General features: G+C 42.3%; 1 protein-coding gene across 3 annotated transcripts in view; it reads right to left on the bottom strand.

Moving 5' to 3' along the window:
- The window catches only part of nr2c2 (nuclear receptor subfamily 2, group C, member 2), a 51,617-nt gene extending 39,943 nt beyond the window's left edge, over positions 1–11,674 (bottom strand). For all 3 annotated transcript variants that reach the window (XR_013817319.1, XM_079827185.1, XM_079827186.1), the window contains exons 1-2: positions 11,511–11,674; positions 8,530–8,654 (exon numbers count right to left, since the gene is read on the bottom strand). Coding sequence is in view for 2 of the 3 variants with exons in the window: in XM_079827185.1 (XP_079683311.1) it covers positions 8,530–8,589 (60 nt within the window). In the remaining variant the exon portion in view is untranslated. The remainder of the gene's footprint in view (positions 1–8,529; positions 8,655–11,510) is intronic.
- Between the last annotated feature and the right edge of the window lie 6,531 nt (positions 11,675–18,205).

The following is an 18,205-nucleotide window of genomic DNA, read 5'->3' as shown; positions in this document are numbered from 1 at the left end:
ACAACGGAGTGCCTGGACACTTGTTCTAGGGGAACTCCCGCCCGGAGAAACAGAGGGTCCGACCACGGGCCGAAGGTTTGGCGGCACCTCGGAGTCACTTGGACGCGGAGGGAACCGCTGTGCCACGCCCATCTCGGGACTCGATCGTGTAGCCAGCGTTGAAGCGGTCTCATATGAAGCAATCCGAGCGGCGTTACTGCGGCTGCGGATGCCATATGCCCCAGGAGCCTCTGAAAATGTTTCAGTGGAACCGCTGTCCTGCCTCTGAACGAATTCAGGCAGTTCAACACCGACTGGACGCGCTCCTCGGTGAGGCGCGCAGTCATGGCGACCGAGTCTATCTCCATACCGAGAAAAGAGATCCTCTGCGTGGGGCAGAGTTTGCTCTTCTCCCAGTTGACCCGAAGTCCCAACTGGCTGAGGTGACTGAGCACCTTGTCCCTGTGTTCGCACAACTGCTCTCGCGACTGGGCAAGAATCAGCCAGTCGTCGAGGTAGTTGAGGATGCGAACGCCATGCTCTCTCATAGGAGCAATGGCCGCCTCCGCAACCTTCGTAAAGACGCGGGGCGACAGGGACAGGCCGAAGGGTAAGACGCGGTACTGATATGCCCGTCCCTCGAACGCGAAGCGCAGAAAGGGCCGGTGTCGAGGGAGAATCGAGACATGAAAGTACGCGTCCTTCAGGTCGATCGCTGCAAACCAATCTCGGGGACGGATGCACCTGAAGATGCGCTTCTGCGTTAACATCGTGAACGGCAGCCTGAAAGGGACCGGTTCAGGAATCGCAGGTCCAAGATCGGTCGTAACCCGCCGCCTTTCTTGGGTACAATGAAGTACGGGCTGTAGAACCCGGACCTCATATCGGCTTGAGGGACCGGCTCTATCGCGTCCTTCGCCAGTAGGACAGCGATTTCCGCCCTGAGCACGGGGGCGTTCGCCTCCACTACAGTCGTGAAGTGAACGCCCCTGAACTTGGGGGGACGCCGGGCGAACTGAATCGCATAGCCGAGTCTGATGGTACGGATGAGCCACCGAGACGGGCTGGGAAGCGCTAGCCAGGCTTCCAGACTCCAAGCAAGGGGGACCATCGGCACCACAGACGTACCCGCAGCGGGGCGGAACGCAGGGATCCGGCTCGGACGGCATGGGAGCGGCCCGAAGCGGGATCTGAGTGTGCTGTGCAACACTTACCTGCATCCGCGGAGGGGACGTGCGAGTGTGGGGAGGCCGCTTGTGTGCGTCCCGACAGCCGGCGTCCCCTGCTGGCGAAGGGAGAGGTACTTGAGGGTGGCGAGGCATGGGAGCGTCGACCACCGCCAAGCGCGCTCTCTTGGCACCCAGAGATATTGGAAACTGCTCTTTTATTGATGTTTTGGGTGCCGCTGGCACTGGGACCAGCGGCGGAACAGACAAACAAAAGATTTTCCCCGGCCCTCCTCCGGGGGAAGGAGTGGTGCTGCAGCCATCTCCCTCAGAGCAGTTTCCTCCATCTCTGGGCGGCCCGTCTCAGGGTCGCTTGCCACCTGGCTTGGCAGCGGCCTGAGCGGGCTGGACATCCTTCCCACGGCCGGCCCCACGCCGTCGGCTGGTGGAAGGCTGCTGCGGTGCCTTGGCGGGGGCGGAGGCGGCGGCGGGTGGACGTCCTCGGCGACGAGTAGTCGGAGGCGCTGCCGCCGGCGGCGGGGTGGAGGCAGCAGCGGGCCGCCGGGGCAGGATGTGCTTGATCGCCTCCGTCTGCTTCTGGGCGGCCGAGAACTGTTGGGCGAAGCTCTCGACCGCGTCGCCGAATAACCCAGCTGACGAGATGGGGGAGTCCAGGAACCGATATTTATCGGTCTCCCTCATGTCAGCCAGGTTAAGCCAGAGATGACGCTCCTGGACCACAAGCGTGGACATCGCCTGACCAATGGAACGGGCGGTAACTTTCGTCGCCCGGAGGGCGAGGTCCGTCGCCGTCCGGAGCTCCCGGAGGAGCTCTGGGTCAGGCCTACCCTCGTGCATGTCAAGGAGCGCTTGGGCCTGGTGGACCTGAAGCAGCGCCATGCCATGCAAGGCGGACGCAGCCTGCCCGCAGGCCTTGTAAGCCTTCCCAGTCAGACTGGAAGAGAACTTACAGGCCCGGGACGGGAGACGTGGGTCACCGCGCCAGTTAGATGCGGTCGCCGGACACAGTTGCATCGCGACGGCGCGCTCCACTGGCGGGATCCCCACGTAACCCTTGGCTGGCCCGCCGTCGAGAGTAGTGAGGGGGGAGGAGTCACTCGGCCGGTTTCTGGCAGAAAAAGGTGCCGTCCACGACCTCGTGAGCTCCTCATGCACCTCCGGGAAGAAAGGTGTCGGGGCGGGACGCTGAGAACCAGCGCGACCCACCCCGAGGAACCAATCGTCCAACCTAGAGGGTTCGGGACACGGTGGAGGGTTCCACTCGAGCCCAACCCTTTCGGCGGCCCGGGCAAGCATAGCAGCCATCTCAGGGTCCGGGGCAGCCGTTGCCACTCTCCCAGAGGGAGGCAGTACAGCTGACCCTTCATCCTCCGAGGACTGAAACTCCCCCTCCGATGCAGCGATCGACATCTGTTCGTCTGCTGGAGCTCCAAAAGTCACCACTGGTCTCCCGTGGGAGGGTCCAGCGGGTTCTCTCGGAGGCTCTACCGGCTGCGGAGCTGAGGGATTAGGGGCCTGCGGAGGGTCGCTCGGCGGGTTTGCCCTAAACGTAATCCTCAGATCACCCTGGCCATCCAAAGAAGCAGGTCCGCCCGGGTTAGGGGCAGCCCTGGTTCGTGGGATGGGTAAGGGGACTCCCCCAGCCCGGAGGTAGGAGAGTCTCGATCTTAGCTCCGAGATAGTCATGTTCCCGCAGTGGGAACACGAACTATCCACAAATGCCGCCTCAGCGTGCTGTGTGCCCAAACACGTGAGACAGCGATTGTGACCGTCAGCAGGGGACAGGGAACGACCGCATCCAGAAACGCACGGGTGGTAAGACATCCTGAAAAGGACGGCACGTCACCCGTGAACTCTTTTGTGAGGAAACGGTCTGTGCTGAAGCACTCAGGGGGAAACGCGACAGCGCACGGGATTGTTGTGCAGCCCGTGCCTGTACTCAAAACAGGAAAAACGCCCAACCAGACCAACAATTGCTCGTTGCTGTGAAAACAGCAGTTTTTCTCTGTTTGCAGAGGCAGCCGATGAGTCAGCGCGGGTCCCGCTGAAGTGTGCCGTTTCTCCAACACTCGTTTCCTCTGGATTCTCCGGTAAGTAAATACTCTTGCTGATAGCAGCGATAAACTCAAACAATGTGTTGAGAGTCGTCTTCATGCCGTGTGGCTCCGAAGTGAATGACAGCGTGCATTCGCTCTCGCTTCCTGTTTATACCCGCGGCGCGGGGCGCGAGATGCAAATCTCGCACGCCAATTGTTCATTGGCCGGTTCTAGATAGCTCGAAGCTGATAGGGGCTCCCAGAAGTGATCCCAATTCGTCGGTACGTCCGACGTACGTCGAACGTGACCGACTGAATGGGAACTGATGTTGTTTAAAATAATATGCAGTGTCCTATGTTTGGTGGTCCCTTTGTGTTACATGCCTTATATTAGTATTCTAAAGTGTTTAGATTAAGTTACCAAATTAAATACATTATATTACAAATTACTTTTTAAAGCATGTATTTTGTAATCTGTAGTAGACATGTGCCGGTAAACGGTAATACGATATACCGCAATAATGAACATGCACAATATTGTTATCGTGGGCACTTCAAAATACCGTGAATAATTATTTATTACGAATTATTCAGATTTTTTGAATGTATTTTAAGAATACTTTACCCGTCAACCGTTTAATATGAACAACGCGTCAAAGAGGAACGTGCACTGATGTAAACAGACCGTTCATGAGCCAAGCACATGGCGGAAGGCGTGAAGACGCACAAAAGTGCACATTCACTTTCAGACAGCAGAGGGCACTGATGGAACAGCAGAAACACAGCCGTTTCCCCAGTAATCACAATCCAGTGCTCGTCATCACATAACCTAATACTTAAAGACTTAAAGTCATTTTCAAACTTTTTTTTTTTTTTTAAGTTTTAAATTACATGCCCTAGATATTGTTTGAATATGTTCTGACTGTTGTTCAATCACACACTTTACAATATGGCTCCATTATTTAACATTAGTTCATTCATTAACAAACTGACAATGAAAAATACTTCTAAAGCATGTATTAATCTTAGTTAAATGTACATTTCAGCATTTAATAACACATTATTAAAATCAAAAGTTGTAACCGTATTATTTAATGGACCTGAGCTTACACTAACAGTTGCTTTTTTAAACTAACATTATCAAAGAAGAATAACTTCTGTAAAAATGTAGCTATTCGCTCTTTGTTAATGTTAATGCATTAACTGGCGAGACATTATTGTAAAGTGTTACCTATTGTTCTTTATAATTCTTTAGCACTTTAATCTGTTTCAAATATTTGTTTACTTTATACATTTTTATGTATTGCTTTATTGTATTTAAATGTTTGGTTCTTTTGTTATAATAAAGTTTTTAAACCTGTTATAGTATGACAACACTTTTTTTGCAACTTTTTTTAAATATCGTGATAATACCGTATACCGTGATAAAAGCTTCAGCAATTAATCGCAACATGAAAATTTGATACCGGCACATGCCTAATCTGTAGTGAAATATATTTTAAAAGTAACCTTCCCAACCTGTAACAGGATGTACTGTTTTCGTCAGGGGGATTCTCTCTGAAGACCACAGAATTTGTATGCCGAGTTTGACGGTAATCTGAGTTTGATGGTAATCTGTGCTTCAACAGTCATATTTCTGATGTTTGCATACAGCCTTTTTCAACCCAATAAAGGTTGCTAAACTAAGATATATGCGGTCTGTTTTTGATTCTGTAAAACAAAGTCATGCATTAATGACTCGCCTCATGATGATTACTGTAATGCACTACTAGTACAAGTTCAATAAACAAGCTTCAAATTGTAGCAGCAGGAGTGCTTACTAGAACCAACAGAGACAATCATATCAACCCAATTTTATCAACACTTCATTTTAAAATTCTTCTCATGCACATATAAATGTCAGGTTTGGGTGAAGGGATGAGGCGAGGACTCAAGATGCAGAACAATGGGCTTTTATTTGTTATATATATATATATATATACACAAACTACCCCGTGGGGGAAAACAGGACTGGTCAGCTTGACTTGGCAGGACACGACATGGCTTCAGGGATCAAGACACAAGGGATGCATGACAACGAACTGGCACAGGACTGCAAACACAAGGAGAATAAAGGCAGCAGCAAACAAGGCACGTAATGAGGGAGGACAGGTGGGGCAAATGAACCAATAATCAGATAAAAAGGTGGGCGGGGTTACACAGTAGATGGGAGAGCACATGGCACACAGAAACAAACATGTCAAGCCATGTGTTCAAACCAAACATGACACAAACACGCAGCCAATGAGGGTCTCACCGACTGTGGGTCACACAAAACATGACAACATGAAAACACACGGCCAGAGTGACAGAGCCCTGACAAATAATCTATCTATCTGCAAGCAATATGCTGCTGGGCGATATGACCAAAATCTCATATCACGATATAGTACCTTTTCTGTAAATTCAATCAATTAATAGTTTATATTATTAGAGATGTCAATTTACACAAAATCCCATAGCCTTAATGCTGCAATATGCGTCTACAGCAGTGGATTAGGGCTGCAACGACGCGTGCGTGAAATGCGTCGACGCGTCGGCGGCACATTATTTACATTCTAGAATGGAACAGAAGATCTAGAATAATGGCAGCTTCTGCTCCCGGGCAAAGTGAAAATGATCATTTATCATATAAAGCCAGACCGCGACATTCAAAAGTGTGGGAGTACTTTAAACAGAAGCCGAATAAAACTGCTTTGTTCGCTCTGTAACGCCGGTTTCACACTGCACGCGGTGGCAGAGCAGAAGCTGTGCGCGTGGAGAGCGGGAGCTTTCACACTGCCAATCAGTGTTGCCAAGTCCGCGTTTTTGGGCTACTTCTACACTGTTGCCGCGGGCTGTGTCTCATGTCCGCGGGTTGAAGCGATCCCAACTATGTGATATTTAGCCCCGGGAATGAGAATTTTAGCAGGCAGCCCTGCAAAAAAAAAAACACACACATATTTAACCCCCCGAACGCAATGTTTACCGGAGAACCTCCCCGAAACGCGATTGGGCTTGTTTTGGGCTAGTTTTGAGTAACGAAAGGGTGGGTTTTGTTGTGAAAACCTGGCAACCCTGCTGCCAGTGTTCTCTCGCGCAGCTGAACCGTGGCGCGTGTATTGCAACAGACGGTCACATTTTCCGGGGTTCTTCTCCGACCCCAGTACGTCTCGTGCTTTTATTTATTATGGGCTGCATATATCTCCTGTTAATGCGACCTGGTTCCCCTCTGTCTCAAACACATATGCATAATAACATGCTGTATATAGGTAGTTTGCATGATTAAAGTAACATTAAAGTTAAGATATGCCTCTAGCTTTAATCATTTAAATGTGTCTTTGAAGTTTGGGCAAAAACTTCTGGCAGCTTTAGTCGTTGTTTATGCACATGTATCTTCAAAATAGACGACTAGTTATACATTAAAACTATTCTGAAAGCTCCTGTGAACCTTTCGCAGATAAATACAAGTGCATTTTCGTTTACTATTGACACAAATCAATAAGTAAATCATACTCAACTACTATAGTAAACAACTTTTCCTAATTAGGCCTACTCTGTATACATTTTATGATGGATAGTATCATTATATATTATGTTTAAAAAGCTTCTTGTGTTCATATATTTCATTATAAAATGGCATACTATGTACACTACCCTTCCTGAAATACAATTAATATTGTCATCATTCATTGATTTCATGTTAAAATAATATACAAATTCACTACCCTCTTTGAAATACAATAATCAGTAAAAAAGAATAATAAGATTAATCCGGAAAAATAATCGTTAGATTAGTCGACTAATCGAAAAAAATAATCGTTAGATTAGTCGACAGAAAAAATAATCGTTAGTTGCAGCTCTACAGTGGATTATAGCCGACAGCATGACAGGGTGTGCAAATGCTGCTGAAAACCATGCCATGTTCCTCAACAAATGAATGAGAAGGGGTTTTAATCTAAATAAAGGGCTAGTAGGATTGTAAAATGAGTCGATGTGATTTATCATTTAATTAAATTACTTCATTAATAATCAAATATACCCTCTAATACAACGTGTCACCAACGCCGCCTCAGATCTGTTATGTGTTGTTATGGATAAAAAACATCCAGCCGGTTCGTTATCGCAGAATAAAACCTGACAGAGTGATCAGGACCCCGACGCGAAACGGCCCAAACTTTACTTTATAAAGTTTTAAATATGAATATTTCTCTTACACAAACGCATCGATTCGCTTCAGAAGGCCTTTATTAACCCCCCAGAGCCGTGTGGAGCACGTTATTTGACGGACAGATACATTTTTATGGACTTCAAAAACAGAGCCACAATCACTGCCATTATAAAGCTTGGATTAGCCAGGAATTTTTTTTATATACATTTTATTCGTCTGAAAGAAGAATGTCATATACACCTAGGATGAGGGTGAGCAAACCATGGGCTAATTTTCCTTTTTGGGTGAACTAACCCTAACCCTATATTGAGCTACTGCGGTGATGCATTGTGGTAAACAAACACAGAGTGCTGCTCGGAGCCACCCGTTTCTGTGTCCCCTTCACTCGCCATGGTAAAATATTAATATTATGACTGAGTTTTATTCAAATTAACCATTGGTCTTCCATGGTATCATAGAATACGCGAAATATGGATAAAAACGCGTACAGGAAACAAAAACCTTGCAAAAATGATATACGACCCTCCAAATCCTGGCCAAATCACAGAGATGCCGATTCGCACGGGACTAATATTATCACAGGACCTCTGTGTTCGGCGAAATATGGTAGGTCATTTGCGGGGGAATTTTTACTTTACAAATTACAGTCATGGCCGATTCACACGGGATTAAGATCACAGACAACCTCCGCAATTATTACAAGTTACTAGAGGTCACCAGGTAATACTAATCCCGTGCGAATAGGGCTTTAGAAACATGACAGACTGGTTTTCCTCCAAAACATTCAAACTTTAAACTATTTTAAACTTCAAACAGAAAAAATTCAAGCTTTTTAATCTAGTTATTTATGTGACCTCGCACTACATCACATATGGTCGCAAATCTCCTGCCCATTGATGGATCCTAAAATATCACAATTCTAGAAAAGTTTTCCTGGCACTGTTTGGGACTCAGACTCTCATTTTAAGTCTAGCCTAAAGACCTATATTTTTGAATCTAATAAATTCATTTATACCTCACATGGTTATGCTGCATTATTGAGGTCCATTGGAACTGAAGACACCTCTCATAGCATTCCCATCCAGTGAACGGCTTCACTACATCTAGTCTTTGTCCTTCTCTCGGTCACTTCACTCACCTCTGAAACCTGCTCAGTGCTCAATAACTGCTGAGCCAGCACCTCCATATTGGTCGTCATGGTGATGTGAGGTCATTAGAAGTGTCTGATTCGACCAGTTCTGCATCTGCCAACAACACCTCCACCTATGAGCCAATCAAATATAGATTATGAAGCATAGCCAAATATGTTTTGCAAGCACAATATAATATTACATGCAAGACTTGGAAATATTTCTTTAGACAGACTGTAAATATCTGCAGATTTTGAACGACGTTTTAAGTGGTTTGTTTTTAAATAATCTTACTCTCTTCATATATGCACATAGCTAACTTCAAATATAGAATATAGACTAAATAACTAGCTTCTGGCGGTCAGCGGTACACGAGTCGACTTGCGCTAAAAGAGTAATCCCCAGCGCTACGTTTTGTTTTACTCTATCCTCTGCGCTTCTGCGTTCGTCAATACGCATGAGTCAAGGGTTACTCTTTTAGCGCAAGTTGACTCGCGTACCGCTGACCGCCTGAAGCTAGTTATTCCACTTCCCTTCAGAAGGCCTTTATTAACCGCCCCCGGAGCCGTGTGGAGCAGTTAATGGATAGATGCACTTTAAAGGACTTCTAAAACGACATAGGCCTAACCATTCACTGCCATTATAAAGCTTTGAAGAGCCAGGACATTTTTAACAGAATGTCATATACACCTAGGATGACTTGAGGGCAGTGATGCCAAGATAATAAGTAACGCGTTACTCTAATCTGAGTCAGATTATCTGACAAATTTTTCCAGTAACGAGTAATCTAACGCGTTACTATTTCCAAACCAGTAATCAGATTAAAGTAATTTATCCAAGTCACTGTGCGTTACTATTTTTGTCATTTTCCTTAGTAAAAATATGTATTTTTGGTTTCTTCTTGCGTCTCGGGGAGAGTATTTATGTTAAGTGAAGTCAAGAAAGACTAAATTTTTTATTAAAGTTATTTTTTTTCCAGGAAATATTTTTTTAATTTCAATTTATAATGTCAGGAGATACATTGTTGACGTTACTGTTAAAAATGCACTTCCAATAAAGGGAGCGTTGGCAAAAAACGGTTGTCATTTTTATGTTGAGGCGGCAGGGGTGTTTTCGGCAGCTATAGAATGTAACTAATAAAGTAACTTGTAATCTAACTTAGTTACTTTTAAAATCAAGTAATCTGTAAAGTAACTAAGTTCCTTTTTAAAGGAGTAATCAGCAACACTGCTTGAGGGTGAGTAAATCTAATATAATTTTCATTTTTGGGTGAACTAAACCTTTAAGGTAATTGCGACTTTTTATCTCAAAATTCTGACTTTTTTTTATTGCAATTCTGAGTTTATAACTTTTTGCGGGGAAAAAGTCAGAATTATCCAATTAAAAACAAATAAAACAATCGCAATTACCTTTTTATTCCATGGTGAAAACAATCTTACATACAACTGGTCACATTTTCTTTTATTACACGCAGTCATTGACTACATTATGAAGGTAAATTGATGCCTTAAAGAATCGCAAGCGCATGGTAAGATTTGTGAAAGTGTACATAAAATTGCAAGCGTAAATTAAATTTGTATGCGCAAGATAAGTTTTGTAAAGGTGTAAATTGCCTTTCAAGTGTAAGAAAAAAATATTTGCAGCATTTTACTGTTATTCGTAAGTGTAATTCATGTATTGTGAAACTGCAGCTTCATGTTAACGCATAATAAACATGATCTGTATTCTTCTGACTTCCATTTTTCCGTGCTAAGACTTTTGACATGTTTCTTTCGCCAAGATACGGCCAAAATCATTGCACGACTGTGAACATCGATTTGCTAGCGAAAACATCAGTCAGGAACTGCAAACCAGATTGACCGTGTAAAACCAGACTTTGTGTAAAAAATATAAACTGCTGCAAATGTCTAAATGACTTGTTGTGGACGTATGGATGAATTACATGAATTACACTTACGAATAACAGTAAAATGCCGCAAATATTTTTTTTTACACTTGAAAGGCAATTTACACCTTTACAAAACTTATCTTGCGCATACAAATTTAATTTACGTTTGCAATCTTATGTACACTTTCACAAATCTTACCCTGCGCTTGCGATTCTTTAAGGCATCAATTTACCTTCATACTACTTTTTCTAGAAACCATGTTGTATTCAGAATGTTGACTGATGACAAAAATAGCTGAATTTTTCATCAATGCAATGTTGATTGTGGATAAATACTTTATCCATTAATGTAAGTGTATAAAATCTTAATTCTGTGTATATAAAAGTAATTTTCTTTGTAGATGTTTTCCGCCATTTTTAATTTATTTATTTGTGTGGCTTGCTTTAAGCTGTCTCTTTCTACACGTACAAATGCCATTATAAATGTATATTTTATATACGTTTGATAATTAAAAAAAAAAAAAAGTACATTACCGCCTCATAGCGGAAGTCGGAACGGAACAAAATGGAGGATCTGGCGCAAGGCCAAGAAAAAACAAACAAACACGAAGGCTCAGTTAAACGTCCGTTAAAAATAATTAATTCTGAAAACTTGCGTTATTGGCAGCGATATTCACGAATAAGTCAGACGACAGCTCAAATGTACAGACTAAAATGAATGAACATTAAGGCGAAATCGTCCCACTGAAGGACCCGCGGTGGCAAAGGTAAAAGGGTCGAGTTCATATGTTAGCTCTCAGGCTAACCAGCAAATAAATCAAACTATATCAACATTAGAGATTAAAAAATACTTATATACAGTAGTTACTGTAGATTAAAGTGGAATATGCCGGGCGATATAACTGTTAAAGCATACTATGCTCGGTTAGGACGTTTGTCCTCTTTATAAACACACAAGCTCGATTTGTTGTTGAGCTTTGAGAAGAGCTCAGGCCTGTTTCTCTGCAGCCACACAACAAGCCTGCACAAATGGTTTTTTTTTTTTCACGCGACCGTTTTGACCAACCGTTGTGCGACATGCAGAAATGAAAAGCTGCTTACCTGTGATATGAACGGACGTGTTTTTTTAACACTCTCGGGTTTATTGCACATTATTTGTTATTGTTTTACTCCAGTGAAAGGTCATAGTTCGTGACCCCGTTTGCCAGCGTGCGAGAGTTTTTCTTCCTCTCGGGCTCGTTCACTGTTGCGCGGGCACGAGCGTCTGGAGCGATGCGCCTTTGACGTCATCGTGTCTGTCTTCAACACGAGCGCGGATTGGCAGCCTGTTTTAGGCACTTTATTTACAAAGCTTTGATTTTACATAGATAATATGTGAAAATATTTATTTTTTTTAATACATACGTTCGCATTCCCGAGTTAACAATGAGCTTAATTCTCCTTTTTAACGCTTCTAGGAAAAAATAAACGCCTTCTTGACCATCATAGACATTAATTGTCATTCCACTCTTTGTTTCTGCCTCCTCAAAGGTAATACATTATTTAGAATAAAATTTAATCTTAATGTATTAAAATCTCAATGAATATATTTCTTGTTTTGTGTCAAATTTCTCATTCAATGTGTCGTGTTTGCAGGTAAAACACAATTTTTGGACTGATAGCCTAGGTCAGGAGCAAAAGAGTGACATGTCCGTAGAAAAGTCTAGAGAAAAAACATGAAAAATATAAATATCCTAAATAAATGAATAAGATTAAAATAAATTAGCTATTAAACATTAAATTAACATACGATAAAACATAAAAATAAATAATACAATTTAAATAAATACGCTTAATTTATTATACATTTAATTCATTTATTATTTCTAAATTTGCTTAAAGGTTTAGAGAGAAAAAATTTAATACATTTGATCGAATAAATAAATGATTGAATGTTAAATTAACATCTAAAAGAATTACATACATTAAATAAAAATAAATATATGTGAAAGCCTAGAGTAAAACTGTAAAAATATGAATATAATAATAATAATACTAATATTAAAATATACATGCATATATAAATACATATACATAAATATAGACACACACACACAATAAACTAATGATATATATATATATATGAGCTTTGGGTCATGACCGAAAGGACAAGATCCCGGATACAGGCGGCCGAAATGAGCTTTCTCCGCAGGGTGGCTGGGCGCTCCCTTAGAGATAGGGTGAGAAGCTCAGTCACTCGGGAGGAACTCGGAGTAGAGCCGCTGCTCCTCCACATCGAGAGGGGACAGCTGAGGTGGCTCGGGCATCTGTTCCGGATGCCTCCTGAACGCCTTCCCGGGAAGGTGTTTCGGGCATGTCCAACCGGGAGGAGGCCCCGGGGAAGACCGAGGACACGCTGGAGGGACTATGTCTCCCGGCTGGCCTTGGAACGCCTCGGTGTCCCCCCGGAAGAGCTAGAGGAAGTGTCTAGGGAGAGGGAAGTCTGGGCATCTCTGCTTAGACTGCTGCCCCCGCGACCCGGCCCCGGATAAGCGGAAGAAGATGGATGGATGGATATATATATAATACACACACACACACACACACACACACACACATATTGAAGTACATAAATAAATTTGATTAAAATAAATAAACTATTAAATGTTAAATTAACATAGCCTAATAAAATGTAACACCATTGCTGCGTCCCAATTCGCACACTATCCGTACTAAATAGTATTCGAAAAAAGAATTAGTATGTCCCAAATCATAGTATGTTGAAAAAAATTATTCCAAAGATTCCCGGATGGTCTACTATTTCCGGTCAGAATCCGAAGTGCCTGATCGATGCGCACTCTAACGGCTGATATTGCCCACAACCCATTGCGAGATGGACGAGGATTCGATTAGAACTACAAACGCGGATAAAAAGTTTTAAAAAACTACAAACATGACGGTTACGCTAGTCTGGGTTAAGTGGAGAGTGTTAGATAAAGTGGTTTGAGTGAGCAATTATCAGTATTTAACCTGACGAAAAGATATTTATTCAATATTATCCACATTATATTTCACCTGCAGCAGCATTGAGAACTTTTGTAATGATAAGTTTGGCCATTAACTTTGCAAACACATGAGAGGAGTCTAAAGACCCACGAAAGGCAGATCAACGAGCGACTACATTTCTCTCCGATACGGTAGGAAATTAAATTTAAAGTGGGGGATTTGAACTGTGACGATTGCTGCGTCCCAATTCGCATACTATCCGTACTAAATAGTATTCGAAAAAAGAATTAGTATGTCCCAAATCGTAGTATGTTGAAAAGAGTATTCCAAAGATTCCCGGATGGTCTACTATTTCCGGTCAGAATTCGAAGTGCAGATCGATGCGCACTCTTACGGCTGATATTGCCCACAACCCATTGCGAGATGGACGAGGATTCGATTAGAACTACAAACGCGGATAAAAAGTGTTAAAGAACTACAAACATGACGGTTACGCGAGTCTGACGGTTAAGTGGAGAGGATTAGATAAAGGGGTTTGAGTGAGCAATTATCAGTATTTAACCTGACGAAAAGATATTTATTCAATGTTAGTAACATTATATTTCACCTGCAGCAACATTGAGAACGTTTGTAATGATACGTTTGGCCATTAACTTTGCAAACACATGAGGGGAGTCTCTGCATTAAAGACCCACGAATGGCAGATCAACGTGAGGCTACATTTCTCTCCGATACGGTAGGAAATTAAATTGAATGTGGAGGATTTGAACTGTGACGATGATTGACAGGGCAGTTTAAACGGTGACGGGTCGCACGTAAATAAGCAACAGAGTCCGTTAAAGATGACGAAGTAGTATGTCCCAAAGCTTGCATACTCTTCTGCTACACACTCAAAAGTATGTACTTTTTCTTCACAAAAACAGTACATACTTTTAGGACGTAGTATAAGTAGGCGAATTGGGACGCAGCAGATGATTGACAGTTTAAACGGTGACGGGACGCACGTAACAGAGTCCGTTAAAGATGACGAAGTAGTATGTCCCAAAGCTTGCATACTCTTCTGCTACACACTCAAAAGTATGTACTTTTTCTTCACAAAAAGAGTACATACTTTTAGGACGTAGTATAAGTAGGCGAATTGGGACGCAGCCCAAATTTTCTCTATCGGCGTGCCTCGTTCCTTCATAAAACAGTAGAGATTGGTCACAAAGTCCTCTATCTGATTGGTCGGTTCTAGAAGCCTCCTCACTGCTATTGGTGATACCAAGTTCTCCATCTCCCTGCTGGTCCACTATGCGCTTCTGGGATGAAACAACATGTTTATAAAACAAGTGTGTTTCACTTTATTTCTAGTTTTTTTTATGTGTTTGGTCTGCTGTGCCATTTATTAGTTTTTAATGGTAATGTATTATTACATTTATGCATTTAGCAAACGCTTTCATCCAAAGCGACTTACAACTTAGGAGTACAAGAAGCGATCCATGAAGAGGCAACGAGTGCCTGAAGTACTACGTTTTGGACATTACCCAGAGGAACACATGCTAGGGCAGGGAAGGAGTAGAGGAAAATAGAAGGAAAAGGATTTTTTTCTTTTTTTTTTTCAGTTTTCAGCTGTCTTTTGAATGTTGTCAGTTATTCTGCAATTCGGATGGAGGTGGGAAGATCGTTCCACCAGCAGGGAACGGTGAATATAAATGTTCTGGAGAGGGATTTTCTGCCTCTCTGTGATGGTACCACAAGCCGTCGCTTCTTAGCTGAGCGAAGGCTTCTGGTGGGAGTGTGGACTTGTAGGAGCGAGTCAAAGTATGCAGGAGCACCTTGAACTTGATGCGAGCAGCAAGTGGTAGCCAGTGCAGAGGGATGAAGAGTGGTGTTACGTGGGCCCTTTTGGGTTCGTTGAAGACAAGACGTGCTGCTGCATTCTGGATCATTTGGAGCGTTTTGATCGCACACGATGGAAGTCCAGCCAGAAGCGCATTGCAGTAGTCAAGCCTAGAAATGACCAGGGCCTGATGGACGAGAAGCTGTGTTGCATGCTCTGTTAGGAATGGTCTGATCTTCCTGATGTTGTGCAGCACAAACCTGCATGAGCGAGCTGTCTTTGAAATGTGGGCTTTGAAGGACAGCTGGTCATCAAAGATTACACCAAGATTTCTGACCGACCCTGAAGGGGTGATCAGAAATGAACCTAGCTGGATGGTGAAATCGTGTTGTATTGTCGGATTGGCAGGGAAGACGAGCGGTTCAGTCTTTGCCAGGTTCATGCTTTTCATCCATGCCGAGATGTCCGCCAGACAGCTTGAGATTCGTGCAGCTACTGTGGGGTAGACATTTCCTCTCTCAATATCCATTAATGTACTAAAAACATATTTAAATCAGTCCATGTGAGTACAGTGGTTCAATATTAATATTATAAAGGCACGAGAATATTTTTGGTGTGCCAAAAAACCCAGAAATAACGACTTATTTATTATATATTATATACTTATACTGTATAGTGATGGCCGATTTCAAAACACTGCTTCATGAAGCTTCGGAGCGTATCGAATCACTGTATCGAATCAGCAGTTCGGAGCGCCAAAGTCAGAAAGTTTGGCGGTTTGACACGCGATCCGAATCATGATTCAACACGCTGTTTCGAAACGCTCCGAAGCTTCATGAAGCAGTGTTTTGAGAATGGCCATCTCTATATAAGTCGTTTATTTAATTATTTTGGTGCACCAAAAATATTCTCATCTTCATTTGTGTTCCGAAGATGAACGGAGGTCTTACGGGTGTGGAACGGCATGAGGGTGAGGAATAAATTACAGAATTTTCATTTTTGGATGAACTAACCCTTTAAACACTGAATCAACTTCTCTGTGTATTTCCAGAGCATTGGTCTGAAAAGTACATGAAACAAAAAAGTTGATTTTCATGGTCCATACACACAAGCTTTTATATCTAAACTGACTGACAAAAATATGTCTTTAAAGCAGACAAATCATCCAAAATGCAGAAAATATGCCAGGTTCACCTTTTTTTGGTAAAGCCAATTTGTCAAAAACAATTAATAGTCAAGTATGAAATTATAATAATAATTGTTTTACCTCCAATAATTGATCTAACAGGATGCACCATATCCTGCTATTCTTGCACCACAACTGTTCACACTGGAAAGACAAAAACAATAGTATTACAGTATTACATTAGGCTAACTTTTTCAACTTTTGTTATATATTATTTTTGGAGCTGAGTGAAAGCTCAGTGCATGCACTTAATGCATATGCATTTGTGCAAACTTCATAATTTTACCTTATGCAGTCTTAATGAATATACGTGCAAACATAAGCATTTAAGCACTCAACAATAAGTTTGCTGGAAGCATGTACATTTATAAAATATAATTGTGTTTCTTGATTCATGTGCAATAAACTTACACATATAAACTTGACATATAGAGCTAGTTGAGCTAGGTATTCAAAAGCAACATACTGATTGCTGAAGAATTCATTGGAAATTAAAAATATAATTTTAACGAATCCCCAGTGACTACAAATGCATTAAAAGAGTGGACGTTAGATGGCACACTTTATTTTGTTAATATAAAGCTAAGCTTATCTCCTTTCACCATCTTCACTACATTGCTCTTCAGAAACCGTTGCATTGTACTTCCAGTATAGGAATACACCCCACTAAAACAATAAATGAGTGTTAATGTTACATCTCTGACCTGATACAGCTGCGTACGTCTTCACGTAGTCTAAGATCAACAGGTCAAAGATTTTTAGTGGCCCCCCACACGTATTTTAAAACTAGAGCGGACCGTTCATTTCAAGCTATGGCACCTAGGCTGTGGAATGTATTGCCTCCTTCCTTACGCTGCCTTGACTCAGTGGAAAATTTTAAAACACAGTGGAAAACTCTTCTATTTAAAGAGGCTTTCACCTAGACTGTAGGGTGGTTAGGTCGGTCTTTTGTGCATTTCTGTTTATTTTTCTTATCTATTTATTGTTTTTGTTACTTGTTTGATTAGGTACTGTACTGTTGTGAAGCACTTTGTGATTTTTATCTGTGAAATGTGCTATACAAATACATTTTACTTACTTACTTACTAATGAAAGTTAAAAATGTCAAAATCGAATGTTTTACTTTGTTCATATAAATTTAAGCTTTAGCTTACCTCCTTTCACCATCTTCACCACATTGCACTTCAGAAAACGTTGCATTGTGCTTCTTCCAGGGGCCTGTTTCAGAAAGGAGGTTCAACCAACTCTGAGTTTAAACCTGAACTCTGAGTTGACTTACTCTGAGATGGGAAACTCTGAGTTTTGGGTTTCAGAGCAGCTGAATTGAGGTAGTTCAATCAACTCTGAGTAGACTGACTCTGAGTTAAGCTCATGCATTCCTACTATGAAAAGCCACGATCAATGGAGCTCCGAAATTACGATTCACCATGGCAACAGCACCCAACAAAAAGACGTTTTCATACTTCCGGGTCAATACACAAGTTTAATTCTTAATTATTCTAATTAAGTTTAATTTTCATGGTATTTCATGGTTTTCAAAAGGCAAACAAAGAATGTGGCAGCAGCTAAAAAACAAAAACAAAAAAAAACATAATTCAATCAGGAAAAGCTTTAAGCATAAAATGTTCATGGGTGTAGGTTTAATGACTTTACAAACATTTGACATATTAAATAAATATCATTCAGTGTCCAATGTGCAGCAGCTTTTCTCACATAGACCCTTTTCACAGACTGTGATGACGTGTTTTAATGGTCATCAATATCGTAAATCCTGCAACGTTTTTTTTTATATTTTTTTTTATG

Source organism: Gobio gobio (assembly GCF_949357685.1).
Source record: "Gobio gobio genome assembly, chromosome: 10".
NCBI lineage: Eukaryota > Metazoa > Chordata > Actinopteri > Cypriniformes > Gobionidae > Gobio > Gobio gobio.
The sequence above is the reverse complement of the archived record's forward strand: the minus strand, read 5'-3'. Positions and strand labels throughout refer to the sequence as shown.